The sequence below is a fragment of the Chamaea fasciata genome, unplaced genomic scaffold, assembly GCF_029207755.1.
Source record: "Chamaea fasciata isolate MVZ Bird 193981 ecotype frontalis unplaced genomic scaffold, bChaFas1.0.hap1 SCAF_4, whole genome shotgun sequence".
Lineage (NCBI taxonomy): Eukaryota > Metazoa > Chordata > Aves > Passeriformes > Sylviidae > Chamaea > Chamaea fasciata.
In genome coordinates, this window is record NW_027094089.1 from 335,533 (window position 1) to 363,000 (window position 27,468).

At 42.7% G+C, this 27,468-nt stretch overlaps 1 protein-coding gene and 1 long non-coding RNA gene across 5 annotated transcripts; one reads left to right on the forward strand and one right to left on the reverse strand.

Moving 5' to 3' along the window:
• LMAN1 (lectin, mannose binding 1) lies at positions 1-13,411 on the reverse strand. 3 transcript variants are annotated; one of them, XM_066180642.1, is made up of 13 exons: positions 13,223-13,411; positions 12,247-12,401; positions 12,056-12,163; positions 11,537-11,598; positions 10,738-10,837; positions 9,429-9,552; positions 9,017-9,075; positions 8,289-8,421; positions 7,297-7,490; positions 7,119-7,189; positions 4,782-4,932; positions 3,936-4,057; positions 1-2,903 (listed from the first exon to the last, which is right to left on the reverse strand). In XM_066180642.1, exons 1-13 carry the CDS (start codon positions 13,404-13,406, stop codon positions 2,867-2,869), a joined length of 1,500 nt encoding a protein of 499 aa, XP_066036739.1. In that variant the 5' UTR covers positions 13,407-13,411; the 3' UTR covers positions 1-2,866. The 3 variants fall into 3 exon arrangements, with proteins under 3 accessions (XP_066036739.1, XP_066036740.1, XP_066036737.1); XM_066180643.1 differs by having other exon boundaries at positions 4,782-4,929; positions 7,297-7,493; XM_066180640.1 differs by having other exon boundaries at positions 7,297-7,493.
• On the forward strand, positions 13,208-27,381 carry LOC136287985 (uncharacterized). Of its 2 annotated transcripts, XR_010720458.1 has the most exons (6): positions 13,208-13,268; positions 14,046-14,161; positions 15,794-15,929; positions 24,235-24,296; positions 25,478-25,700; positions 25,862-27,381. It is a non-coding gene; the product is annotated as an uncharacterized lncRNA (long non-coding RNA). The 2 variants fall into 2 exon arrangements; XR_010720457.1 differs by lacking the exons at positions 25,478-25,700; positions 25,862-27,381 and having other exon boundaries at positions 24,235-24,378.
• The last annotated feature ends 87 nt before the right edge of the window (positions 27,382-27,468 follow it).

Below are 27,468 nucleotides of genomic sequence, written 5' to 3' on the forward strand. Positions count from 1 at the left end.
TTACTAAAAATATGCACCTTTATTCAAATGAGGTTATCTCTGAACTCCAAGTATCAATTTACATCAGTGAGAAACAAACATGAAACTGTCAGCTGTTTGAATTTAAAATTAAAAACCAAACCAGGAGACATTTTTTGGTGTTACAGTAATTGATCCATTGAGAAAGGTCAGATTTTCTTCCCACAGAAGTTACAAACCAGAGCAGTTAATTTACAAACTAGAAACTGTGTCATTTCCAAACCGTATTGTGCATTTGACTTGTGAAAGACTCAGGGGTGACCATGCATTTAATAAACCCCCACCAGTACAATCCCGTCTTCTTGCCAAATATTTGCACTTATCATCCACAATTCAAATATAACTTGTTCTCCCTAATATTGTCCAACCGCATTCCAAGGTGTCTTTTCCTCCTAGCTATGAAATCTTACTGGGTAAGAATCAAACACACTGTCACTGTTGAAAGAAACCTAACAGGAGGTTACGTTGACTGAAAAATATTCTTAAAATCCCAGTTTGTTGCTATCACTTCAAGAACAGGACAAAATTTGAGCTGAGCAGTTGGGAGTTTTCTTTTGGTCCAGTGAGTTATGGAAGCTCCAAGGAGAGATGACTGTAAACTGAATCATGAAGCAGTTACCAGTTTTCTGATGTTCCATGTTAGACTTTCTGTTCCCTACCACAGAAGTTTTCTCATTGCACGTGGGAGACGTGTCTGATCCAGCAGCCTCCTCCTGAAAACTGTAGGCTTCATGTTTCCCTCCAGACATCACCCCGAACCTGCTCTTCTTTCTAACCAAACAAACACAAGTATGGGCTGCTCCAGCTTTAAACCAAAGGAACGGGTGGGTGAATTCACAGTAACAAAAATCCAGGCTCATTCCAATTGACACATCAGAACTGCTCCTCATTCTGCCAGATATTTACCAAAATACTTTCTGCATAAGGGGTTTTGCAAAGCCTGCTGTGAGAGGAGTTCTGTTTGGATGTTGCACTGATGCAAGGTGGTCTGCAACTGAAAGGAAACACCATTGTAAAATTTCAGAACAATTTAAGAAAATATATTGTTTCATTACAAGAGTCAGGGTTGTAATAGCTTAGACTCAAGGCACCTGGAAATATTTGCTGGTGTTGAAAGAACCGAAGAGATAAATTCCAATGCTTTATTCTACTTTATCTGAAAAGTATTTTATTCATTGATTAGCCTGAGGCAGTAGTTTCTCTCATTAGTACAGCAAAATCTGCTCAAATTTAGAAATGAATCTATAAAGCTGTACCACTTGGTACAGCTTTTTATCCTCCATACTGCAGATGTGTTAATTGGTGTGTAGCCAGTGTCATTTTCTTAGTATAGCACAGACATTCACTTTTTGGTCACTGTATTTGAAGTAACAAAATATATTGCATAGATTTATCATTTCTCCAAACTGACAGGCACAATACTGAAGTGTTCTTCATTACAGTGAATTTTGGCAGCATGTGTTGCACTCCAAGGGAGCAGACTGTAGAAATGCAATAGGAGTAGTCATATTACAGATCATTTTTGCAGATTCAGACAAACAAATTAACAGTTCTAAGTGAAATATCCTGATGCATTTGTATATTTTACAGAATTTAGGAAAACACAGAAATACTTATTCTAATTCTACATACAACTCAAGGACAAAGTTACCACAGATATGTAAACAAGGCATAATTAATTAATTTCACATTCCTAAGTTGGGCCCTCTGCTTGCTTTCTTTCCTGAAACAAATGTTCACTTGATAAACAGTATCAAAATCACATGTTCAGTCTTACGCTTTTGAAATCCAAGCAGGAATTGACACAAAATACCAGTTCTACAGATTAACAAACATGTCCAAAGCAAGTTTGTGAAGAAAATGGGTTAACACTCAATACCTGCAGATTACAATACTCACCATGTCAAGATGTAAATCAAAGCATCTGTACTTGATACGTGAAAGACACTAGACAGCTTTAGGAAAGTAGAGACAAGTTCACATACTAAACATATCCTTGATACAATCAGATTGGAAGATGGATAAAGCAATCATCTTTGCTGGAAAAGTTCCACAAACCTCCCAAAAAAATTACACAGACTTGAAACTATGAAAAAAGAAATCAGCCCCACAATATACTTGAAGAAAAAACTTTATCACATTTTTTCTCACTGCCCAAGATCAAAACACAAAACAGGGAGAGAAGTCTTTCTTTGCACATTCTGTATAATTCATTTTTTATATCAGGTATCAAGAGTCCGGGTCTTAAAGGCCTGTCTTTGTGTCCACATATTAAAAAGTGTTTAAATAAGAATTAATTAAAATATTCTTATACTGTTAAATCCAAGTGGTAAACAAAATGTTTGAAATAAATTTTTACCCGCCAAAAAAAAAAAAAAAAAAGCAAACCCAAACCTCACAGAGGAACGGTTCTTTGAGGTTTGGGATTTTTTTACCTACTTTTTCTTCTCTTTTATTTTAACTGCTATGTCAGGACACTTACTAGCAAGTCTTCTGCAGAAATCATCCATCTGCAATTCACACTCTGAACAAACACCAAGCCTGGGTGTTTCAACTCCTCCTCTGCAATCTTAACAACAGCAGAGGAATGGGGAGTTTGCCTTTCAGTATTTATGAAAAAAGTCAGCTGAAAACACAGACCTAGACAGGGTGCACAGTCTTCCCCCATCCAGCATTTGCTTTCTGTTTTTAGCATCAACACTTGAAATGAGAACTCATTTTATTTAACAAAATTCAATAATTTATAATATTGAAGTATCTCCAACACTAAAATTTCCCTCATTTACAGAAGTGTAGAATTTTCTGTGCATACAGACTGCTGTTATGCACACACAAACGGAATAGGTCATCAAAAGAACTTTTTGGCTGCTGCTTCTTGTTGGCTCCTGAAAGAAAAGGCAGAAAAGAATTCTTCAAGTCTTTTATTATCTTCCACTTGAAACTAGCAAACTGCTTTAAATTTTATTTTAGGATTAGAAGATTCCATTCCTTATCAATAGAAACTTTAAGTCATATAAAAAAAACCAGAATGTAATATTTCTATTCACAAAGACATCGGTAGCATCACTTAATTCCAGTTTAGCAGCAGACACAAAAGGAGAAAAAAACCCCAACCAACCAATCCCCACATTCCGGACACAAGCCAGAAACAATGAAAGAACAAACGAACTGACTTTTAAAATACTCTTGAACATTTTCTGAAGCTTCTCAGTAGCTGATTTACCTAAATATCATCTTAAAAAAGGAAACCCATGAAACTAAGCAGGGAAAGAGTTGACTTTAAATGGGATTTCCTTTTCCCTCTGGCACAAATCATTAATTTTCTTGGTGGATACAGACACTGCAGATCAACCACACCCAGGAATCACAAACGCATCACAAAGAACTGGAGGGGACCAGCTCCTTGTTTGTCTTGGAAATCAATGTTCCAGCTGATGGCAAAAAGACTGCCAAGGATGGAGGTTGTCCTTTTCATCAATGCAAATAGAATTTCAACATTATGACATCAGAAGGAGGGGGTAGAGAACAGAAAGACCATCCCAATTTGCTTAGATTAAAAAAAAAGACACAACAGTCAGGTCAGGTTCCCACTTGATACATGATGGGTGAGTGGGGGTAAAATAAACCAAACATCTTTACTATAATTCAGTGTTTCCAGTGGGTTCTTGGACAGTGGTAAATCTTGCTTTCTTAGAGGTTTTGAAGACCTGACCAGTTTAAACCCCAAGTGACCCTGTCTGAATTCAGTGTGGACCCTGTTTGGAGCAGAAGATTGAACTGGAGACCTCCCAAGGTCTCTTCCAATCTGAATGATCGCTTGTTTTAACAAGATTAACCCAATGATACCATTCCAATGGCATCAGTCAGCAGTTCCAAAACTGTCTTGCCCTGCTGTCTTTAAATCACACAAGACTTACCTATACATGACATAACCAATGAATAGCACAGTTTGCACTGCCACAAATATGAAGAAATGCACTGTAGATAAGCAGGATGGAAACGGTGGCAACTCAGGACACTTCTGTTTCTCACTGGATGGCTAAAAACCAAGAAAAGGGGAAACAAGACATCCCATCAAAAGACTTACAAAGCAAGGGCTTTGCAATGTGGTGTAAAAATCAGAACACAAGCAGAAAATGGAGAGAGATTACAGTACTCTGAAAAATAATCTTACTCCTCATCTCACTCTCCCCTCCCACTTTTACATTTCTCAGACAAATTGCCTGATGTTAAGTCGAGGGTTATACGGGAAAGAATGGATAAAAAGGGTAAATTAATCAAGGACCTTCCACGGATCATAAGCTAATTCAACTTAATTGCTACCTAGGCTAGACTAAGGTACTCCTGAATGTGAATAGTCATTTTTTGCATTAAGAAGCCTGAAGCAGAGCCTGCCTGAGTTTCCCCCGATTAAAGCTCTCCCTTGTGTACAGAAGCACCACAGAATCTCCTCTGTATAGAGCTGTTAAGTAGGGGGACAAACACACACACACACAAAAAAAAAAAAAAAAAAGCACCCAGAAAACCTAATTGCTTGACCTTGTTTCCACAGGAAATTAGACTAAAAATCATGCTCTTTGTGCAAAACTTCTCATCAAGACCCAGATCATGCAGTTAGGTCAAGGCAGCATAGTTTTAGTGAAGCAGCTTAATGAAGGATTAATTGCTCCATAAATTGCATGCTGGCTCATCCTAGCTTTTCACTAACAGCCAAAAGAAAGCTGTGTTACACTCATGCTTTACACTCCCAGCACATAAATTACCGTGTTGCGTTGTACTAAATGTTCTATGTCCCTCTTTACTACATGGAGGTGTTCTTTGATGTCATTGAAGTGCTGAGTTGTTTCATAGACTCCTGCAGAGCCAGGGTGTTGAGCCCCACTGATGGATCTCAGAGCATCAGTCACAGAACTTCTGAAACGAGACAAGTAACAAACCAGCTTTCAACACACACCAGCTTTTCTACAAACAGCAGTTATTCTGGACAGCTTTTAGTTCATTAGAATTAGGCAGAAATACATAGTTGCACCAAAAGGCAGCAAATTTCAAGAAGACCTCTCAAGAAATAATCCTTTAGTCAACCTGTGATTTTTAACAGTAGTTAATTGTGCAGACAGTTGCTATTTGCAGAGTGCCCCATCTCTCAGTCATGCTGAGAATAAGTACTAGCAAATACTGTGCTGCCAGATATCTGCTTTGCCTGCCTGCCTGCCTGATGAGGGCCATAGAACAACAGTTCTGCCTGAGGTGCCTGCCAAGGCTTTAGGATCAGCAGAGTTTAATGCAATCTTTGAAGAAATCCAAAAGCTGTCTGAAAAATAAATAAATAAATAAATAAATAAATAAATGAAAGCAGTCATGTAAGAAATAAAAATAAGGAAGAGGCTTTAGGGATAAGAAAAGATTTAGATACATCCTTATTTTGTGATTACTGTTTATATGAGGAACTCAATTCCCATATGCATTGTCATAATACTTAATATTGTCTAACTGTGGATTCATTTTGTTTCTACACCAAATGAAATTAAATCCAGAAAAAGTTGAGGTTTCATAACTAATTTGGTTTGAGGTAAACTAGTCAATGAGAGAAAAAAAGCCTTAATCTCTAATCAATATGTTTATATAGTTTTCCCCTACTGTGCTGTTTCTTTTGGGTTGCAAAGAGGATTATTCTACAGCTAAAATATTTATCATGTGAATGGTAATCTCTTCATTATTAACAGAATAGACAATCAAAATGTATGCCTTTGGATTTTTTTTTTAATTTACTTAAAACTTTCCATTTGGCTCAGATGGGAGCATATTTCAATGCTTTCATGGAGCACTCCTAACTCTCTGTAGAGTGGTCAGCAATTTTTCATTTACCTGGACTTGCAGTTAGTATTATAATAATATATTTTAGAAGGAAATTTCTCACTGGAAGGTTTTATCTTAAAAAACTCATCATGCCCACTGCCTAATAACCACTGACAGTAATTCTGTCATTCCACACACCTCACAGTGTTACAAAACAAGTGGGACACTCACTTGTTTCTTCTCCCGCCTAACACAACCACCTCTACATACTGAACAGAAATCTGCCCACCCACCTTCCCCCAGACTGATCCAGCCTTTGTTAAAAGCAAAATAATTTCCCTTAATAGACACGGGCTGTATCAAATTGAATTTATATTGACTTTTGCACTAATAACACCCTGCTGACAGTTTCTATTGTAGGAACATGCAAGATTCTTCTATAATCAGGTGATTAAGAAATCCACAATCTTGCCAAGAAAATTACTTGGCCCCTAAGTCCTTTTCCTGCGGGATGACAAGCGATGCCCCAAGGGGCTGTTTATTTCTCTCTCTAAATAAAGCATTTCTTTAATCTAAGAAAAGTATTAAGATGATGTTACGCAAACTCCAAGCTGGTAAGTAGTCACTAAAAGGGCAGACTGCCAATGTTAACAAGAAAATCTAATTTGCTTGCAAGGTATAAAGATTTGTCAAGAATATTAACATAAAAGCTTCTGTGGAAGAACAAGTAAAAAAATGGAAGCACTCTAATCTTCATTCTACAAAAAACTGACCTACTTAGATAAATCACAAGAGCTGCCCTTAAACTAATACAGGGGGGAAAAAAGCACAACTGAAGGAATTGTTTTCCTCGTTTTTTTTTAAATACAAGGTAAGGAATGTTTCAGCTGCTACAAATGAAGGGCTAAACCAGCTTAAAGCCATTCCTGATTAAGACAGCAACAGCAAAACATCTTAAAAGAAATATTGAGACATCCCAGTCAAACACAAGCATCTTCACAAATCTATTTCAGCAGTACAGCACCTTCAACATAAAGGGTTCACTTCACTGTCTTTAACAGGGCTGAACTCACCTGTTGAAATGGAATTTCATTATAAAAAAGAGACAAATTAGGGTGCTTAGCAATCCTTGGGACATGAACTGACTTTATTACAGAAATTCAATATATGCAGGGAGTCATCACTAAGGAACTGACTGACACAAACATCAAGTTTGTCAATATGATCCCACTGAAATAATACACACGATTTAGACAGAAATCATAAAATTCAAAACACAGCCATAATATTTGGAAGGTGTTTACCTTATTTCCTTTACTTGTCTAATGACTTCTTCTTGGGTTTTCACAACTGTCTCTATCTCTTGCTGGGAAGCCTGGTAGGGGCGGGGGGGAGAAAAAAGATCAACATATCTTGGAAAAAACAAATGGATCCCACTGCTGAAATCAGGCTGGGCTCTGAATCACCATGGGTTTTATTTACCTGTCCCTGCTGACCTGGAAACCCAGCTCCTCTTTTGGCAATCTCCTCTGTGACTGCAGAGACATATTTCCTCTGCTCATCCAGAATCATATCCAGTTGCCTGTTAAGCTGTTTGATTTCCAGATGAATTCGATTCTGCCCCTCAAAGATTTGCCTCAGTTCACGATCACTCACGGTTTCAAAAACATCATCTGCTGCTAAGAAAAAAGCACAAGGGGTTCTTACACATGTGCACGTTCTCACGAGTTGCACTGGATCATTCTTCTTGCTCCCTTAACACATCCACATCCATCTACCTTCTTCTACAACTACACCATCCCAAAGTCCAAAAGACTCCGTGGCAAAGGGATTATTCCTTATCAAAGAAAGGCTGAGCTGTATCTCAAAAATGCAGATCAAAATAACGTATTAGGACCTTTAGAACAGTCATAACTTATCACTGTGCAATAAAGACGACAACCTGGAATTTCACATCTAGATGCCCAAAGTACATTCCCAGTGTATTTGCAGCCACATAGAGGGAAGTAACAAATGGCTTCCACAATATTTTCAACTAATCAGGTTCTTGTCTGCCCAGCATTAGGCAAGCATTAAAAATCTTTTCCATGGTAAGCACATGTTCCAAGATATGCACTAGCCCACCTTTAAAAAAGTTTTCTATGAAAGTGCAGAAACAGACCAAAAAGATGTCCCTTAAATAATGAAAGAAGGCCATGCTTTCTAAAGCACCACTTTACAGAGGGATGCATGACCTTCTCTCCCTTCAGTTGTTCATAATTCCCACCATGTTTCCAGTTATTCCTTTTATTCTCAATCCAGGCACCATCTGAATAACTTCAGAAACACAAAACACATTACAGTGAAGATTTTAAAATAATTTTAAGTAACATCAGTGGGAGGTTAGCAAGACCAGCCAGAGTATCCCTAATTCTGAACATCCTGGAAAACAAACATTTTCCTGGACAACTGCAAAAACAGCTCAAATCACTTGCCTGGCTGTCCTTGCACATCAGGATGTTCCCTTTGAAATTCTTCCTTCTTCTTATCCAATTCTTGCTGAAAGTGTTCAAACTCTTCTTGATACTTCTCTTTATCTTTCTGAGGGATTTCTGCATCTGGTGTTGGCTTTAAAACATTATCGGAGGGAAAGGCACGTGTGAGATTTTTCTCAAGCTCTCCCCCACTCTGAACATAACTGACTCTTCAGCAAGGCTGTTCAGATTTCAGATGTGAACACATAACAAAATTACTGCAGCACATTCATACATTTAGCTGAAGTGAAAAACCACAAATTCCCATGGAGATCAAATAGAAAATTTTCCCAACAGAAAATTAAAACAAATTTTACAAAGGTAAAGCTGTTTAGCAGTACAGAACCATTCTAGAAGTAGGGAAAGTTGAAAGTGAGAACAGACATTTGCCCACTTCCAAAAGAAAATGTACTTTGTAGTACTGCATGGTGTGATTTAACATCACAAGTTTTGTTGCTTCAGTGCTGCTTCCAGAATTCTGGTCTTGAGAATATTAATAACAATATTACTGAAACATTACAATACTAGTTGAATTTTTCTAAACCAGATGACAGCACAGCTACATGCCAAAATTTTGAAACAGGAATGCCAGCCGTGACTTAAGAGGAAATACCATAATCTGGTATTGCACATAAAATAAGTAACATACACCATAAAGTATTTTACTAATCATGCATAAAAATGCTTACTGTTTCCTTCCCAGGCTCAGTCAGCTGGAAGGTCAGAAATGACAGCACATCATGGTCATCTGTATTCAACAAACAAAACAAAACCACCTTGCAAATGTCTGTAATTCCCAAGCCAATCTTCCACTTGCAAAGGATCTTCAAAAAACCAGCATCCTCCCAAGAGTTTGTGCAGTGGGGAATGAGACTATAAAGGGGCTTTGTCAGGAAAAACCAAAAATTCTTTAGCTGGAGTCAGGAAAAGGCCAAAGCATGTCAGTGATTTGGGACTGCAAGAGGGTTAATTACATCATCATGGTCCAAAATTGGTACTATGGCTCAACACTGGCAGTAAAAAACCCAAGCACCCAACCAACCCCTCCTGCAAGCCTTGCAAGTCCCCACAGTATTTGCTGTAATTTTTAACATTTCCCACCTGCAAGTCCCCCTGTGGCTGCAGATATTCCAAAGTACCCTTGCGATGGCAACACCATATCTTCCACTTTGGCACAAAATTCATAGTCCTCTTTATCCGGAGTAAAGCCATTATTAATTAATACCTAAAAGGACAAACACTTAGGATTTTCATCACGTTTGTGTTAATTGTTTGTCAGTTTTTAATAATGCTTACAAAATACAACTTATTGGGTAACTCAGCAGCTCATACCAGAAACCAAAAACTATTTATTTTCTGAAAGAAACATTTCACATAAACATTCTATTTGCAAGAGTCTACATCCTAAGAAGGTTCTGGGCAACTGATCGACACCAGTCATCCCTTGCAGTCCTGATTCAAAGCTTAGAGAAAGTCTGTAAATGCATACCCAGAGAAAGAGAGAACTGCTAAGTTTAACAGCAACATCTGGGACAGAGAAGCTCCTAGAGGAGGCATCAGGGCCCAGGTGAAAACAGAGCAGCCCTGAAGGCTGAAAACTAACTTTCATTCAAGAGTGACAGGCAGCTTTTCCCATTACAACACAGTACAAGGTTTGCCCTCTTCTAGGTGCAGTCATGTTTACTTTTAGAGAAACTTCTACTACAAAATGATAGCTCTGCACTTTATGGCTGCTGCCTGTGAATCTATGAACAGCACCTTTCCAGAAGGAATCAGAAGCCAACAAGCACACTGTAGCTGTCACAACCCAGCACCACATTAGTATTTTTCTCTTTTTACCTAGAAGGAACTCACAATCAGCTGAGTAGTATTTAAAAAGTCTTAAAGACACCCTTATCCCAGTGGTTTTTAATCTTTAGTCTTCAAAGCCCTACTAATTTTTGGAGGTGAGAAGCCTCAAGTAGAAAATTTAAATCTACTGTTAAATATTTTTAGTATTTTACCCACATTTCAAGAATCTCTGGTTCAAAAATCAGCCACAAAACCCTCTGCAACTCTTAGATCAGCTTAAGAAATATCAAGCTTAGGAGCTATTCAGTCACTTGTAGCTTAAACAGATCCTGACTTTAGGACATCTCTCCAGGCAAGTCAAGAGCAACAGAAGGGTTTGAGCACATTATGAGTGTGTTTGCATGACTGCCTCCTACGTCACATCAGAAAAATCAGCCATACCTGCATTCTAGTGCAGCCAAAAGAACCTGTGTAAGCATTTAAACACAGCACCTCCTTCCAAACTCTGCTGCCAAGCTCCACATTTCCACCACGTGAACTGACGTATTTGTTGCAACTCTGAAAACCCAGTCTCACATTTAAGAAGCTGAGAAAAGTAATTCTATTATTTCAGACTTACAGTCAGTGTTTTTTGGTAGTAAGTGATCTTGACTCGCACGGGATAGGGCTTGTTCCGAAAGTCCCTCTGACAGGACGCCAGTGCTTGCGTGGATCCATCACTGTGCAAAAAGAGAACATCAGTAAGACCCTGTGTTATGATTAATCAGTTGGGCCAAAGGTGTCTGACTCTCACTAAGCAACCTCATCCAAGGCTGCTCGGTAATTGCACTAAGCTTTCTGCAGGGATCTCCAGTACTGCACGCTGTACACAGGACACAATGCAGAGGGAATGTAGCAATGGGGAGATCTGTCTTCTAAGATACATTCTAGGATATCATTTTCAGATATATTCCTGTGCCTGGGAACCTTGATGGAAATAAGTTGTAGAGACTGAACCAACTGACCTAGACACCATTCCTCTCCAAAATCGGAAAAGGTGTCCACTGTGCTGCTGATAAACAATCAGAAATCAAAATTAATCCAACTAATTTTAGCAACAGCAATTAGTTTTCAGTTAGTCACTTCTGCCAGTTATTAGCTGTGCGTGGAGGATCCCCATAAACAAAAGTCTGTACTGTGCCTACATTTATCTGAGTTCATCCATCCCAAAGGGCATATGCCACTTAAATATCCATCAGTTGCCAATTTATCTGCTGTTACTGCCAAAGCAGTGTTTTAACAAATATAAACCATCAAATGTAAAAGAAACAACAAAGTTTCATATGAAAGAAGCCTTCACAATGCTTCTCAAAGGGTTTCATGGAACATTTCATCATTCAAAAGCAAGCATACAGCAATAACACTGAAAATAAACTTACTTCTGATGGTCATACAGCAACTTTCCATTGTTGCCTACAACAATCACTCCAGGATTGTTTTTCTAGGGAAAGAAATGGCACACAAATGGATTAGTTTTATTTGAAGGGAATATCAGCAACATCTCAGACAGCATTCTACCAAAATCAGTTGAAAATGCCTCAAAGCAAGCCAAAGTTGTGCAAGGAAAGCAAAAGCACCAAAGCAGTCCTACTATGTATTGTTTAAGTTTCAGGATCATTCTGGACTGGAAAACTGAGAATTGAAAACAGTAATTGTCATCCTCATCTGCTACAAAATCTTTGCTGCTGAGCTACTCAAGGCAGATATGTTCCAAGAAAAAGAGCACCTCTGAAGACACACAGAAATTGGTGTTTCCAGTATAAAGGAAACTTGACTGTTTTATTTTATCCCTTTGAAGTGAAAGACAGGAAGAGCAGGAAAAGAACATCCTAGTTTTTTCCTCAGCAGGCACAAAATTAATTTGTCATCTTTGCTACAAGAGTTTCCTTCCAACCAACCTTTCCATCATTGTCAAATGAATCAAAGAAAATTCCAACACCGTTCCATTTATCAGCTGCCCCAAAAACAGGGCCTTCCAAGCCTTGCTCTTCTGTAAACCAGATTGCCTATGAAGAAAGCAAAAAGTCATAAGTCAAGATTCACTTTTAAAGCACATCTATTTTTCTCAGTTAGATGAAACTGCTCCTACCAATCCATCAGCTCCGATGCGGCCTCTTCCTGTAACTCGAAAGGTCACTTCCACTTCCCAATATTCAAATATTGATTTGTTTTTTGTCCACACTGAGCCTTTCTGGCTTTTCAAGGAGGTCGTTATACGGATCTGATCTGCACTTGGGATGGCATCTAGAAAGGAAACAAGATGTTCTAACTTTCTGTTTAGCAGTAAAAAAGAACAACAGGCATACATTCAGAGACAGATTCATTTGCTTGCATTAAATAACATTTCTTTCAGGGATTATTTTCTTGAGAAAGCAGGGCAAAGCCCCTCATCTGTAGACAGTTTCCCTCATGTCACTTGTAGCATAATGTCAAGTAAAAAGGTTACACTTAAGAATTAAGCAGCAGCAACTACATTAAAGTCTGGCAAAACCCAAAACCACAGCAGAAGTTATTGGAGAGAAACTATGCGAAGGTGGAATTGTAAATGTCAACACCTTTCACAAGGGGAGACACTCAGGAAGGGCAACAAGCCTTTCGGAGCCCAACAGGACCGATAAGCCAGAGCGCACAGAAACCGTACAAACGTTGTTCAACCAAGTCCTATTTGCCAAGGCACACTCTGCATTTCGAGCTTTGAGACGATGAAACCCAACAGCTTTTCTGGCAGCACGGCCCGGGCCGACCTCGAGCGCGGCCGCAGTGACACATCAGCACTTCCCGGCAGCGCCACGAGCGCCCTGCGCGGGGCCCGCACCGCCGCGCCACGAGATCGCGGGTGCCCTCGCACCGCGGGCGGGAGCCGGGCGGGTCCGCGCACTCTCCCGGCACCGCGGCGTCTCCTCTGCCCCTCTGGAGCCACGTGGACTCCGAGGGCACGGGGGGCACCCACTGCCAGCTTCGCCCGCGGCTTCTCCCCGAGATCCGGCGTCCCCCGACCGGACAACTGCTGCCTCCTTCCCAGGAGCGCCCCCGGCCCGGCCCCGCCATCCCCGCCCGGCACTTACTGCCCGTGTGCACCCAGAACGGCACCGTGCCGTCCGCCTGCACCAGGTGCGGCCCCTTGAAGCTGTACTTGTACTCGAAGCGCCGATGCGGCGCGGCCGCCGCGCCCTCCGTGGCCTGCGCACCGGAGAGCGCCGGGCGGCCGAGGGCGAGCAGGAGCACCAGCGGGGCGAGCGGCGCCGCCATCTTGGCCGAGCTGCGGGGCGATGCACCGGGCCAGCGGGGCGGCCCCTGATTGGGCGAGCGCGGGGGCGGGCGCGCGCGGGGCGGGGAGAGAGGCCGGGCCGGGCTGAGGGCGGGGAGAGAGGCCGGGCCGGGCTGAGGGCGGGGAGAGAGGCCGGGCCGGGCTGAGGGCGGGGAGAGAGGCCGGGCCGGGCTGAGGGCGGGGAGAGAGGCCGGGCTGAGGGCGGGGAGAGAAGCCGGGCTGAGGGCGGGGAGAGAAGCCGGGCTGAGGGCGGGGAGAGAGGCCGGGCTGAGGGCGGGGAGAGAGGCCGGGCTGAGGGCGGGGAGAGAGGCCGGGCCGGGCTGAGGGCGGGGAGAGAGGCCGGGCCGGGCTGAGGGCGGGGAGAGAGGCCGGGCCGGGCTGAGGGCGGGGAGAGAGGCCGGGCTGAGGGCGGGGAGAGAAGCCGGGCCGGGCTGAGGGCGGGGAGAGAGGCCGGGCTGAGGGCGGGGAGAGAGGCCGGGCCGGGCTGAGGGCGGGGAGAGAGGCCGGGCTGAGGGCGGGGAGAGAAGCCGCGAGTCTCGGACAGCTGCGAGCCGCTAACAGTGCGCAGAATGTCTGAAAGAGAAATAATCTGTTCTTTCCCCTCAATGTTACTTTCTTAGCAAAGACCGCGCGGCTCTTTCCACGGGCTCTTTTCAGTTCATTGCAGAGTAGTCGGAAGTCCCGCAGAAAAATCCACAGTGTTTCTCTCAACGTGCGAGGCCAACCTTCCGCGGAGGTGAGCAAAACAAACCTCAGGTGACAGGCACGCCCCGGCCGTGGGCTGTCACTGACAGGTGACAGTGGTGACAGGCGGGGACAGCCCCCGACCCTGCCAACCATGAGAAACACGGCTGTTTGTCAGTGTGCAGCGTCACAGAGCAGGGGCAGGGCTTGTCTCAGAGTTAAATCAAGCCCTGAACCAACACTTAAGTGCTTCCTTTTTCATTCTCTCGATTTTCATTTAGCAGCCTGTCTTACAGCCTTATTGGAGAAGAAGATAATTATCAGGAGTGGGGTGGGGTTTTTTTCAGTTTCTTTACATCCTTGGGTTTTGTTCTACATTTTTCATACCCATTTGATTCTGACATCCCTTCTTTTAATCTGCGAATATGAGCAATCGAAGGCTCAGTAAGTAGGTTCATAGCCTGCTAAAGAAGAGGATGATCTTGGAGGCATTCAGGAGAGATTAAGTTCTTTTTCTAAAATGGCACACATTTTCTTGTGTGAAAGTAAAACCTTACATTTGCACTTCTTTTTCAGCTACACGAAAGAGTAAACAAATACATGACCAGATGAGACTTGGCAAGCAAAATGTTTCTGAGACAAATTTTAGAATTTCTATATATAAATATATTGAGTATTCTTGATCAGTTAACATTTCCTAGAGAAAGAAGTGCTTGATGTTTTGTTTTGTATAGTGTCTTCCATCTAGCAATACTCTAAAACATCCCTGATTTATGAATCTATTTTGCATTTTTAGAGCATATGTGTGGGAGATGTAAAGGGAATTGGTAGTGTCTTCTTGATGGTTTTCTAGACACAGAAAACTCGGTTGTTTTTCTGTTCTTTAAAGATCTAGAAAGTAATTTTTGAGGTAAAATTCTGGAATTACTTCAGGAGGATAAAATGGTATGTGCAACAGAGATCCAAACTGAGCAGCATGAGACCCCCTCCTGTCTCTTTCCTACACTTGGCAGTAACCTCAGAATTTATGCCAATAAAATACCAGAACCATGCAGAAGGAGACTAGAAATCCAAAGGCACAAGCCTTGAAACGATTCCCTCTTACCCACTCACCCACACAGGTGAAAGGAGGCTGAAATTTTGCCACTTAGACATTGGCATAGACATTGTCTTAGCAATTGTGTATGGAGGATTTGTAAAACCTCCTTTGAAAATGGAAATGCCTTTAAAAGTCTTCTTCCCAGGCATGGAAAACTGCCCTCCAATCTGCTGTGGCATGCAGGAAAACATCCAGAGACTCCCAAAATTATAGATATTAGCAGTTTAAACTCTTCAAGTTAAGTCTCTTTGAATTGTTTTGCTACATGATCTCACTAGAGGAAACAAAGAATGTTTTCTATTTGTAAGAACTTTCTTGAATTCTGTCCTGAAAATCACATTTGAATTCAAACCCAGTAACAGGGAAAGGAAGGCTTAGCAAAGAAAACAGAAAATGGCCCACTGGCCTGAAACACACTTGGATTGACAGGGACTGAGAGCACTGGCAGGATGATAATCTGTATAATCATAATTCTGTACAATCACAAAAAATTAAACACCTTCATTGCCTCGAATTCTACCTGGAAGTAGTTGGTATAATTTCTCTGTCATTACTCTCATAAAAATGCCATTATATTTTCCTTAGGTCTCATCAGGGAAGTCAAGACCCCTCTGAACACACTCTCTCTCCTTCGGCCTCCGGAGCTCTGAGCATTTAGACACATTAACAAGCCCACACTGGAAAGGGTGGAGGAGAAAAAAGGAAAAAAAATGAGGCTTGGGTGAGTGAACTCTCTTAAAAAGTGTGGGGAGAACCACTGCTTATGCTGATAAACTTTTGAGGTATCTTGTGTTGAACTTGAGGATTTTGAGCAGAAATGCAAGTGGCTGTATCTGTATCCAGAGGACCTGTCTGGTCTCTTCCCATCTCAGTGATTGGTCCATGATTTTTATAAATATCCCTGAAAGCAGGCCTTTGCACACAGGCAGAATTATTTTCTGTGTCACAATCGATAAGAATGCCGAAACAGACTGGGATTTTTGCAGTGGCTGTGCTTGCATATATGTGCAGTTAATTAAATGCTGTGTGGAAGTCAGAGAGGATTTTGGCTTTGGTTTTTCCTGAGACCATGCTTAGCATTTGAGCCTTAACACAGCTTTATGAAACCACTCGAAGCCAAAGACTCACTGTCCTTGAGTGGATTATCAGAAATTTTAAGCCATATTTCAACAGTCCAACACCATTTAATCTCTATTCCAAGACATCTGGAAGTAACAATTTTTCTTTTTAGAATAATAAAATTATTAAGGTTGGAAAAGACCTCTAAGGTCATCAATCCAGCCTTTAAAAAACCTATTTTTTGACAGAAGAATTTCTTAAAATGTACCACAATTTAAAAAAGACAATTAATATATCGAGCCCTGTATTTCTGTTCTTCATCTCCCTGTCACAGCCTTGAGAATTCTCCCTTGTTCCTCCTCCTCCTCCTAGGCCAGCAATCTGTGTATGAAGTGTATTATTGAATTTCAATTACAATGTTAATTACTCAAGACAAGTGGTTACTGAATCTTGCACCATAATTAATCAACCTGATATTTACTTGCTGCGTTGTTCACACTGGATTAAGCTGGGTTTGGACAAGCAGGGCAAGGAGAGTGAGTGACAGGAGCATTATCATGGCACACTGCCTCCCATTGGGAAAGTTCATCTTCCTTCTGAAAGAGACGCCTTCAGGGATCATGGAATTTGAATTCCCTGTGAATTTAGTGTCATCTTAGCTTGACCAGCTCTGGAAGAACATATTAACCTCCTCTTGTGATTTTCAGAAAACCTTTCTAATTTAGCAAGTAATTAAGGGTCACATGTAGGATAAAGAGCTAGATAAGCTTGGATTACGCACAGGAAGCTTTGTTTCCAAGGCAACCCGAGCAGAGGGGGTGTTAATGCTGAGGTCAGGCACTTAATGAACTGGGAATGGTTACTGGCTGCAAAATGTATTCGAACTGGGCAAGGCGAACTAACAACTGAATTACCATTTAATGATTTGATGAGAGAAAACAAATGCCTACAGAGCTACTTATCACGGCAAATACTGAAGACAAAGCTTTCAGGCGGTGGCACCGTTCTGCTAAGTGAGGTCAGGAGAAGTCCAAAACAATGACGCTTGACAAGCCCAAAATACTTCAGTCAGCACTGGTGGATTTCGTGACTTCCCAGTGTGAAGGTGTCGCTGTTTGCGTCAGCTGCCGTTGCTGACACACTCAGCCTGTGCTGGGTGTTCTTTTCCTCCCAAGGTTAGTCCTGCCCGGAGGTTGCTGCCTGTGGAATCACCCTGGGGGATTTAGCACACTGAAAAGCAAGACATCTCTTCCAAGAGCTCAGGACGCAATACACTCCTGGGACTTTAGACTCTGGGAATTAATCCCACGGGAGATTTTACAGGGCAAATCTCACACACAAATACCTTGGATAAAATGGCCAAACAGCTCATCTATAGCAAAATAGATGGATTTAGTAAAACACGTTAATATTTTCAAAATGGATTCTCACATTGTTTTGCTCTGTATGACTAAGGAACAGTGGGGAATGAGATTACTGTGCTTGAAGGATATTAGAGAGTACAGAAAGTGGAGATGACCCATTAAAATCTGCCGCTTTCTCAGTTCACTTGGACTATAGCTCTCTGAGAGAAAGAATTGCACAAGCATTTTGCAAAGCTTTCTTTAAAACAAACAGGCGTTCTCTGCTTTTTTGGGACAATCACAGGGTATTCTGTAACAGCTGGGGTGTTCTTGTGGCAGGAACACAGGCACCTCTAACTTTGTGCCATGCTTTTTGGAAATATGTGGGTGTATAAATCAGGACAATTTTAGAGGCCAGCTGATCTCTGTTTTTCTTCTGTGTAGCCTTAGCATAAAAACAGGTGATTTTACATTAGGCCACCTGTTTGCACAGGGGAAGTTGAAACGCTCTGCTCTCTCAAACATGAACTGTAGGACTTTGAGTTAAGGGCAAGACTGTGCTGAAGGTGAGCTGGCAAAACCTAAGCCCCTCACCATATTCAAAAACAAACCAACACACAAAAAAGCCACCAACCAAAAAAAAAAAACCTAAACCAAGCTAACAAACAAACATCCAGAAGGGAATTTACTTTCTTTGCCCAAAGGTAGCCAGAAGAAAGGTTCCACTAAAGGAACTGCAAAGAACTTAACATGCTTGGGAAAATCAAATGCCTTAATCCAAATTTGGCCTGTAGAAGCCTCAGAGTGGCAATTACTGTTTTGATAGTGACCAGAGTTAGGCCATCCATTCATTCCATTTCTCATTCCATTTCATGATGAAATGGAATAAAGCTGCACCATCCTCACTTTCCTCTTCAGTGAGAGATCCCCTTCTAACATGTCCTTCTGTGGTGCTGGATGGCTCTTTTTTATTTTGAATTTCATTAAAAGGAACAATTGAGCCATTCATGTTTTTGGCAAACAGGGATGAGCTGAACAGATTTAAAACCATCTAAACCTCTTTGAACATTAGGAGTTGTCAAATTTAGAATCTCTTTCATCAAATGCCCCAGAAGTGAGTCATAAAAACCATGGAACATCCCTGCCCTTGAACTTTGGCTTCTGGAGTGCAGGCTCTGGGTGAGTTGCTCATGTGATTCTCAGCACAGCTTTAACCACCCAATTTCTCACTGCTGCCTCTCTTCTGGTTGTGTGAAAAGTCCCTGTCACTTGTCAGATGTCTCCCCCAAACTCTGAGCCTCACCTCTGCTACACTTTTGTTATCTCCCTTGTTTTATCTCCCCTCCCTACCTCTGCTATTTGCTTTCTCCAGCGCATTTCTCTCTCTGCTGACTACAGGCCTTCCCTCAGCTCTGCCCAAGTCTCCATGTTCTTATTATTTCTCTAAAGCCCTACATGTTGGAGTCTCCGTGGGGAGGGCAATATTGGGCATGATCCCTAATGCATGTCTTGATGAACAGAGAACCATCCAGATCATTTTCAGTGCAAGCACATCGCTGCCACTTTTCTCTATTTCTGTACATGAGCAGGAAGGAGTTCTCAATGGGTTTGGTACCCAAAGGAATAAGTCAGGGGAAGTCCCCTTCAATAGAGTTTTGTTGAGAAGAGCTCTCAGAAACACCACAAAGAAACCTGTGGAAGTCAGAGGAAAATAGACACACCTACTGGCACACCCACGCCAAGTCCTTTGCTGTCACCCCTCGTGCTTTTTGCCTTCAAACGAAATTTGTAAACCTATTAAGCATTACCCCAGGTGAATTCTTAGTGAACTAACATTTCCAGAGTCACCAAAACTGAAGAAAAGCCATTGTCAGACTATGAGACAAAGCAGCAGGAAGGGGGACAGGGAAAGGCAGAGGGCGGTTTCACTTCCCGGCCTCTCTTCTGCTGCTTGCTTTCTCCAGCTTTATTGATGCCAGCAATTGATGGATACGCTGCCATCTGCCACCTCTCCTGCAGGGATAGCTGCCAGATTACCTCTGAGGTCAAAGATGAGATTTATTGGCTCCTGATGGTAGGAGCCACAGATGAGATGGCCTGAAAATGCACTCAGGTCCCACCAGAAACGAACCAAAAGATGCTCTCTTCTAGCAAGTTTATTGTTGATTACAGTGCTGATTTCAAAGGTGATTTGGCATGTGACACTCCAGGAGCTTTGCAACCACTGAATTGCTCTCTGCCTCTGCAGGAAGAAGCAGGGGTTCCAGTTTCGCATCTTTCTTGGCTCTTTTATAGCTGGGTGGCTACGGGCACCCGTTTGGAGGAACTGGTTGTAACTGTTCTCTAGGAAATTTCTTTCTAGCAGCGAGCAAGAAATCCCTCGTTTTCATGACAACGGAAAGAAAAGCAAGTGACCATGCATTAAAGTGAAAAGAACCCAGTTTAGAATGTCAATAGAGCTACAAATTACCAAGCATAAACACCAACCCAAGGAACTTTCTGTTTGTAAACTGATCGGGTTATTTAAACACAAGCAAAAGAAAAAAAAAAAAAAAGAAGAAGAAGAAAGAAGAAGTGAGGAAAGGAAGAGCCCTGACACTTTATTCCTCATCTACCTAAAATCTACCTAAAGAGATAATAGGAATGGTCTTAGTGAAAAGTTCATTGTCTTCCTGAGCTGACCGGACAAGTTTCAGCTCCAATTTCCTCTTTCTGTCCAATAGGAAACCACTTAGCTGATGGATTGTGAAGAATTTCGAGAGCTGACTGTTGGTCCTGAGCCTGTGCCAGAGACTCTGAACCGGTCATCACTGGGCAGCCCCTCCCTGTAGCCCTAAAGGTGTTGCTTACTAGGACAAACAGCCTGAAAAAGCACTCTGTGCCCACGTGTGCCTAGATTGGAGATTAAAAAAATCAGAAACGACAGAGGATTGTGTTTAACAGAGGGATTTGCAGTGTCACCTTCAAAAAGCTCACAGAATTATTTATTTCTGTGTCTTGCCAGGCAACATCAGCAATACAACCAGGCCTTTTTGTACTCTCCTTTAGCACTCAGAATACTCTCAGTCGCTGGGAGCTACAAAATTGGTCTTGAAAACCAGGAGTTAATATCAACCCACCTACAGAATACATGGAAAGTACGGAGTATTTAACGGTATGCAGCCCCTTCTTTAGGAAATACATTTGGGTATGGCAGTGGCAGGACCTCTGGGTAGTGACAACAGGTTTAACACTGATGTTAAACAATAAAAATAATGCCAAGGACACTGCCCGAAGTGCAGGCGTTCATTTAGTGCTGGAATTCTCTTTCTCTCCCAAAACTAAAACCATCACAGCCATTTCCCTCATGCAGTCATTTCCCTTCTCGGTTTAATTTTGAACAACAGGAGTTGGTTTAAGTTTGGGCTTTTGAGTTTGGTTGGTTTTGGTAAGGATTTTTTTTTTTGGGGGGGGGGAGATTGGTTTTTTTGGAATGTTTTTTGTTGCTTTGGGGTTTTTGGTTTTTTGGTTTTTTGCTAAGCCCTCATTAACTCCACTCACGCTGTCTTACTCTGTTTGCCAGTGCTTAAGTAGTGCTTTTTTAAAAAAGCAACCAATTAGCACCTCATCAGCTTCAATTAGAGGAGACAAAAGCAGTGTAAAGATAACTCAATGAGAGGGGGTGGCACAACATCATGTAATCACTTAAGACAGCAGTGAGCATTCACTGTGCTGGCTCTGCCGGGCCGGGCCGAGCCTATTCACCTTTTTTGCTTCTTTCTGGATGCATTTAAGATTTTTTTTTTTTCCCCCCTTCTGGGAAGCCAGGCCTCCCAGGAGTCTCAGAGTCTGTCATTCAAGGCTACCTGTTTACAGCTCAGCGACCAGAAGGACCTAAACAATCCTATATTGTACGCCCAGTGCTTCCTTAAACTTAGGCCTCCACAAAGGCATGTTTTCAGAAGCTGGGCAGAATAAGTTAAAGGCTGGCTTTATACTCATTAAGTGTTCTGCTTGTACTGTCTTCTAATTACATGGCAGGGCAACAATGTCTTTTTTTTGTCAATGGAGTTCTTTGGAGCAGTTAATTTGGTGCCTATACTAAATGCCCCCAAACATTAATTAGTGTGGAAGGAACCCTAATTTCCTCAGCGGCTTTCCTCTCCATTTACTTCCCTTGTTTTCACATAGGCTTGGATGAGCCTCTATAATGAAATTACCTCATTAATGCCTTTATTCTTTCAGAGTAATTCATTCAAGATCTACCATTTAGTTTTAATTTAATGCTGTCAAAAGCAAAAGGTGCATTCATGTCTTTGATTAGTGCATTTTTTTCCTCTCTAAAGAGTGGACAGATTTAAATTATTAAGATGGCAAGCAGTGAGTTATAATTGGATACAAGCAGCACTTCAGTGAATATTAAATGCTTTCAAAGCCTGGCCTATCTGCTCTGCTGACTATTAACTGTGTCCAGTGAGTTCTTCTGTGGGGTTTGAATTAAGGGCACATTAGCTACTGTGAAGCAAATGAAGTTTAATTTTGTTTATAAAAAACGTTGCAGTTGCATTTATCAACATGACATTTCCTTGTAGCAGAGCTCATTTTGCCCCATTATCCTACCCTGACCTCATTGCTCGGTTAGTCCAGCTCACACGGGAGCTCATCCTGGGCTCAGCTTTGCAAAGTCTTTCTGGAGACTTACCTGGGTGTGGCTTAGAGGATAAGACCTGGGAAATTCTAAATATTGTCACCTTAACTGCATTTAACCACCCTGATAATTTGCTTACAGAGTAGAGGGGCACAAAGTGTGTTTATGATTAATGGGGAGTGCACAGGCATGGGCTGAGCAGGGAGGATTTAACACCAGGTCCTTGATCTTTAACTGTCTCTATCCTCCCTCCTTGCGTTCACACCTCACGTCACAAACTACCTGAGGTGCATCAGAGAAACACGGATGGAGGAAGACTTTTGCAACCTGCTTGGCACGTGCAATTTAGGATTAATTAATTAGGGTTTATTTGGGCGGCTGCAGTGCTCCCAGTGGTCAAAGATCTGTCACTTACTTGGGCCAGGACCTCTGCAGGGCCCTGTGCTCCCAGAGCTTTTTGGTTTGGAATATCTCCAAGGATAGAGATCCCACAATCTCTCTGGGTACCTGTTGCAGTTGTTACCTGACTCCAGAGTGGTGTTTTCCTTCAGTAATTGGCAGGGAACTATTATATATTCAATGCAAGCATCAACTGTAATAGCATAGCTTGAACTGATAATGTTTGATAAATAACATATATTATAACTTTATTATGTATTAAATTTATTATAAATACCTGATATATTTAGTGTATATAATACCTGATATATTTAGTGTATATTACATAGGATACATGTGCACTACATCTATTATGACCACATTCACAAGGCACACACAGAGCAGTGCTGTTTATCTTTAGAATCTTTCCCACCTGTGCTGTAAAAGCATCTTGGGTTTGGATTAATTTCTCCTCCCAGCACGAGCTGGAGCAAACCTTTGTATTTGTTCCACGGTGGAGCAAGGTCAGGGGAATTGTGAAGTAATCTCTGAATGCGTGGCTTTCACCATAAGCTGTGTCTCACTGCCCTCTCATGGCTGGATTATCCATGGATATCCCACTCTCATCTTCCTTAGGTTCTTGCATGAATGTTCTGGCCAGCATCATCTCTCTGAATTCCTGCCCCTCTCGGCACAGTCGAACACCACAGCTCCGTCATCCCAAACGAACTCTGGCATTTGCCTCTTCACCCATCCCCGCCCTTGCCCAGCGGACACGGGTAGCACAGGGCCATCAGAAATGTCATTCCCATGGCAGTTAGTCCCAGCAGATAGGAAAAAGGTTCCCACCTCCCACCTGGCTCAGCTCGGCCTGCGGGGAGCTAAAACTCTCCTGCCCGGCAAACTGTGCCCCCGGCCCCCGCACCTCTCACCTCCCGGCAAAGAGCAGCCGCCTCCTCCTGCTGCTGCTGCCTCAGCTGGCTCAGGCAGCTCCGCCGACTGTGCTCAGGGCAGGTGACAATGTCAGTGGGTCACACCAATGCTGAGGAACCTCAGGTTGCTTGCAGGGAAGAACCAACCAAGCAGGGATGCTTTTCCACAGAGAGGGAACAAACAGGGACGAGAGCTAAAGAGGTTGGGGCAGCACAGCGCCCAAACCTGCCCAGTCTCCAGCTGCCACATGCTTCTGTGGCCAGACAGGACCCAAATCCACACCCAGAACAGCCTGGGAGGAGATCCAGCTGCTCATTTCCAGCCATGCCCAAACATCCAGTGCCAGTGTCTGTCAGCCCCTTCTCCAGCCCCTTCTCTCTGTCCTGAACTACTGGCACCTGAGACGTGTTCTTGGTCCTCACGGTCATTCTTGCCCGGGGATTTCTGTCCGTGTTGTGTCCCCTCGTTCGTCCTGTCCTGTGCCACAGGTGTTGGTGTGTGTTTGGCCTGGAGCTGCTCTGCCCTGCTGCACAGCTGGGTGTAGAGGTAATAGGACAAATAGGCACTTGAGATTTTCAATGTAGGGTGCAATTGGGCTCTGGAGGACATCTGTAGATTGACACGAGATGTCTGGAGCTGTCAAGTTATCCTGCAGCACTTTGACTTTTGTCCTAATTTTCTTCCAGATGCGGATGGATTAAATCCGGGTGGAGCGCCCCATCCTGGGAACTTGGGTTCCCCTGACCAGGTCAGTCGCTGTTCAAGACAAGAGCCACGTATTTCACATTCATTGGCACTCCAGTGCAGGCCACCAACATGAATGACTTCAAACGAGTGAGTCCCTTGGTAACCCCCCTGGGCAGCAGCTGGAGCCTGCTCCGGGCTGGGCTGAGGGAGCAAACACTTGTGGCTGACACAGCTCCACACTGAGGGTGCTTGGGAAAATGTGTAGCTTTGTCCTGGACTGTTTTTGAGATTTCTACAAGGTTTTAATCGTCAGCTTGGTAAAAATAAATGGTAAGGACTGAAAACATGAGGGGCTGGCAAGTTATAGGCTCCAAAGACAACTTTTTTTAATAGCTGTGAGATTTATATGTTGATTTTGAGACTCTATTTTTTTGCCAACTGTATTGTAAAAAGTCTTATTTTAAAGTAAGCTACTTCAGTAATGAATTTATGGTACAAATACCCTCTAATGTCAGAGAGTTAAAAGCACTAACACTAACATGGCACCTCTTAAATTTTAGCAGCAAAACTTGATCTTAATGAAAATTAAAACTTCATTTTTCTGCTGCTAATAAGTTAATAAAGGAGTTTACCTGCTTTTGCTACCCTTCATTGATACTCAGGGTCTTGAAAAATTGCTCTAGTGTTCTAAAAGAAATGCACATTTTAGACCTCCCTCATTCTCCCCAGACTAGAAATGTGTGAATTGGTTTTTGATCTCCTTTCTTTTGGTGTCTGTGGGTTTTAAGCTGCATGGAGAAGGTGTCTGTGGACATGGCACCCAGGGAATGGTGCTGGGAAGGGCAGGATGGAAAGGAGCTGCTCAGAAATCCAGAGCAGCAGTGGAGTGGGAGCTGGTGATCCTGCCTCGGTCACACCCTCCTGGACAGTCTGTGCAGTGATAATATTCCTACTTTCCTTCCTGAACCTGGGGTTGGAGGAGAACACAAGTCTTGGCATTGGTGGAAAGGGGAACTCCAGGGAAAAACCGATGTTTGTGTCCTCAGAGAGCAGTGGGAAGAGCCTGGGAGAAATCCTGGCTGGCTGAGGGATCCTTGTGTTCCCTCTGGAATAAATTCCTGCGTCTCCTCAGACCTGCTGGTTTGCAGTAGAGTTTGGGCACCTTTCGCTGCAGCTGTGGTTCTTAATAACTGGAAGTCCATGGATTGCTGGGTGATTTCCATAAGTTCTCCTATTTTGTAGGAGCTGCACGGTGAGGTCAGCATTCTGAGGGAGGCCCTGGCACAGCTGCCAAGGGCAAGGAACGTGGAGCATCCCGGGGCTTCTCCCACCCGAGTTTCTCCCGGAGCGTGCTGCGTGTCATGCCGGATGTTTAACCCGGGTTTGGGGTGTTCTCCTGCAGTCCCAGCTCTGACTGCTGCCCCTGAGCCCAGGCCTTGCTCTGTCCCAGCACTGAACCTTGTAGGTGGGTGTGCTTTTCCAGCCCTTTAATCCCACGGGCAATCCCAGATTCCCAGAGCTCCCCGAGGCACAGCCTGGCCTCCCTCGCTGGGAGCTGCATTTCAGTCTGCCTGGACCAAGGACATCCTGTTTGTAACTTTATTCCTGTTGTTTTTCCTCTTCCAGGTAGCTGGCAAAAAAAGGAGAGAGCCAGTAGGAAATGAAGCCACTGGAAGGCCTTATCCCAGTCCAAGGTTCCCACTTTTCTCTCTGACTCCTGTATAATTGCCTGGCCATAACTGGACAGAGACTGTCCCTTTGATTTCCTGCCTTTTCCAAGAAATCCTTGCTGTCAGCCGGAGCGTGTTCCTGGTGTCCTCCTCCTGCTCCTCCTCCTCTTTTTGCCAAGGTAAATTTTGGTTATTGCAGGAATTGTGGCTCTTTTGTTCCACTGAAACTTGCCAACTCTGCTGAGAGTTTCAGATGTCAAATCCAAGTAAGATTGGAGTTTCTTTGCATTGGTACTCCCACAAAACACAGATCATTCTTGGATAGGAGTAACTGGACCTGTTGAATTCCCACTTCCCTTTAAAATCTGAGCAGAGGAAGCAGATTTTAATTTGTTGTTCCATGAACTTCCACCAATTTCATGACTGTTCCAAAAGTTCTCAGTGATAGAAATTCCCGAGCTTGTTTTCCAGGCAAGCTGGGATTTATTCCTTTTATCTGATATTTTTCCTCTCTCTGATTTTAGTAAGGGAACATTTATTTTTTCCAATTCTCCATCCTAATTAGAATTTTTGTACATATTAGAGCACATTTCCAAGGAAAATTACTAAATTAATGTTGGTAAATCAGGAGCTACTCAGCACCATGCTGCCGCTTTTTTCCTGTCAAGCCCCGCACAGGTGTCATTGTACCCACGCACAGTATTAGCAGCAGCAACTTGGTGTCAGGTCTATTTCAGAGGTAGCAATGAAACAAAGTTGACATTTTGTTTTGTAACTCTCTGAATCTCCTTGTTTACTAACAAAGAAATCCAAAACAAAGCAAACAGAAAAACAGAAGCCTCACAACCAGCCCTCCCCCAAGAAAAAACACAGAAAGAGAAAACATGGCAATATTATTTAAACAAAAAATAAATCTGTACCCCTTAGAAACCCAGGCTAACTTAATTCTAATTCATTGCGGTTCTGATGTGTTAGGTTAATGAATTCATCTAGTTGAAAATATAAACAAATAAACCCGAATTTAAAAAATAAATTCAAAATTAGAAAAAACGTAAGTAACAAAAACAAAAATATAAAATACAAAAAAGCCAACTATATAAATCTATACAATACGTATTATTACATGTGAATATATTATAATGTATTATATATAGTAGACATAGATATGAAAAGAGAAATGGTAATAATAAAATATAAAAATAATTAATACAAAAAATATTGGGACATAGCTTAGAGTAAAGGCTTCTTTGGTTTGAATTTGGTTCGAGGCAGGGTTCTCGCAGCTGTGCTCCGGGGTCTTTTGGGCCATTTATTCCAGCGGCTGTTTGGAAGGGCATTTCTGGGCACGTTCGTTTTTGTCTCCGCTGCGCGGCGCGCGGCAATGCCGCCACCGTGTGGGCAAAGAGCGGTAGTGCACCTGTCCCCCGTGCCCGTCCCTCATGATCTGTGAGGCAATGCTGCCACCGTGTGGGCAAAGAGCGGTAGTGCACCTGTCCCCCGTGCCCGTCCCGCCGGAGCCGTGCGGCAATGCCGCCACCGTGTGGGCAAAGAGCGGTAGTGCAG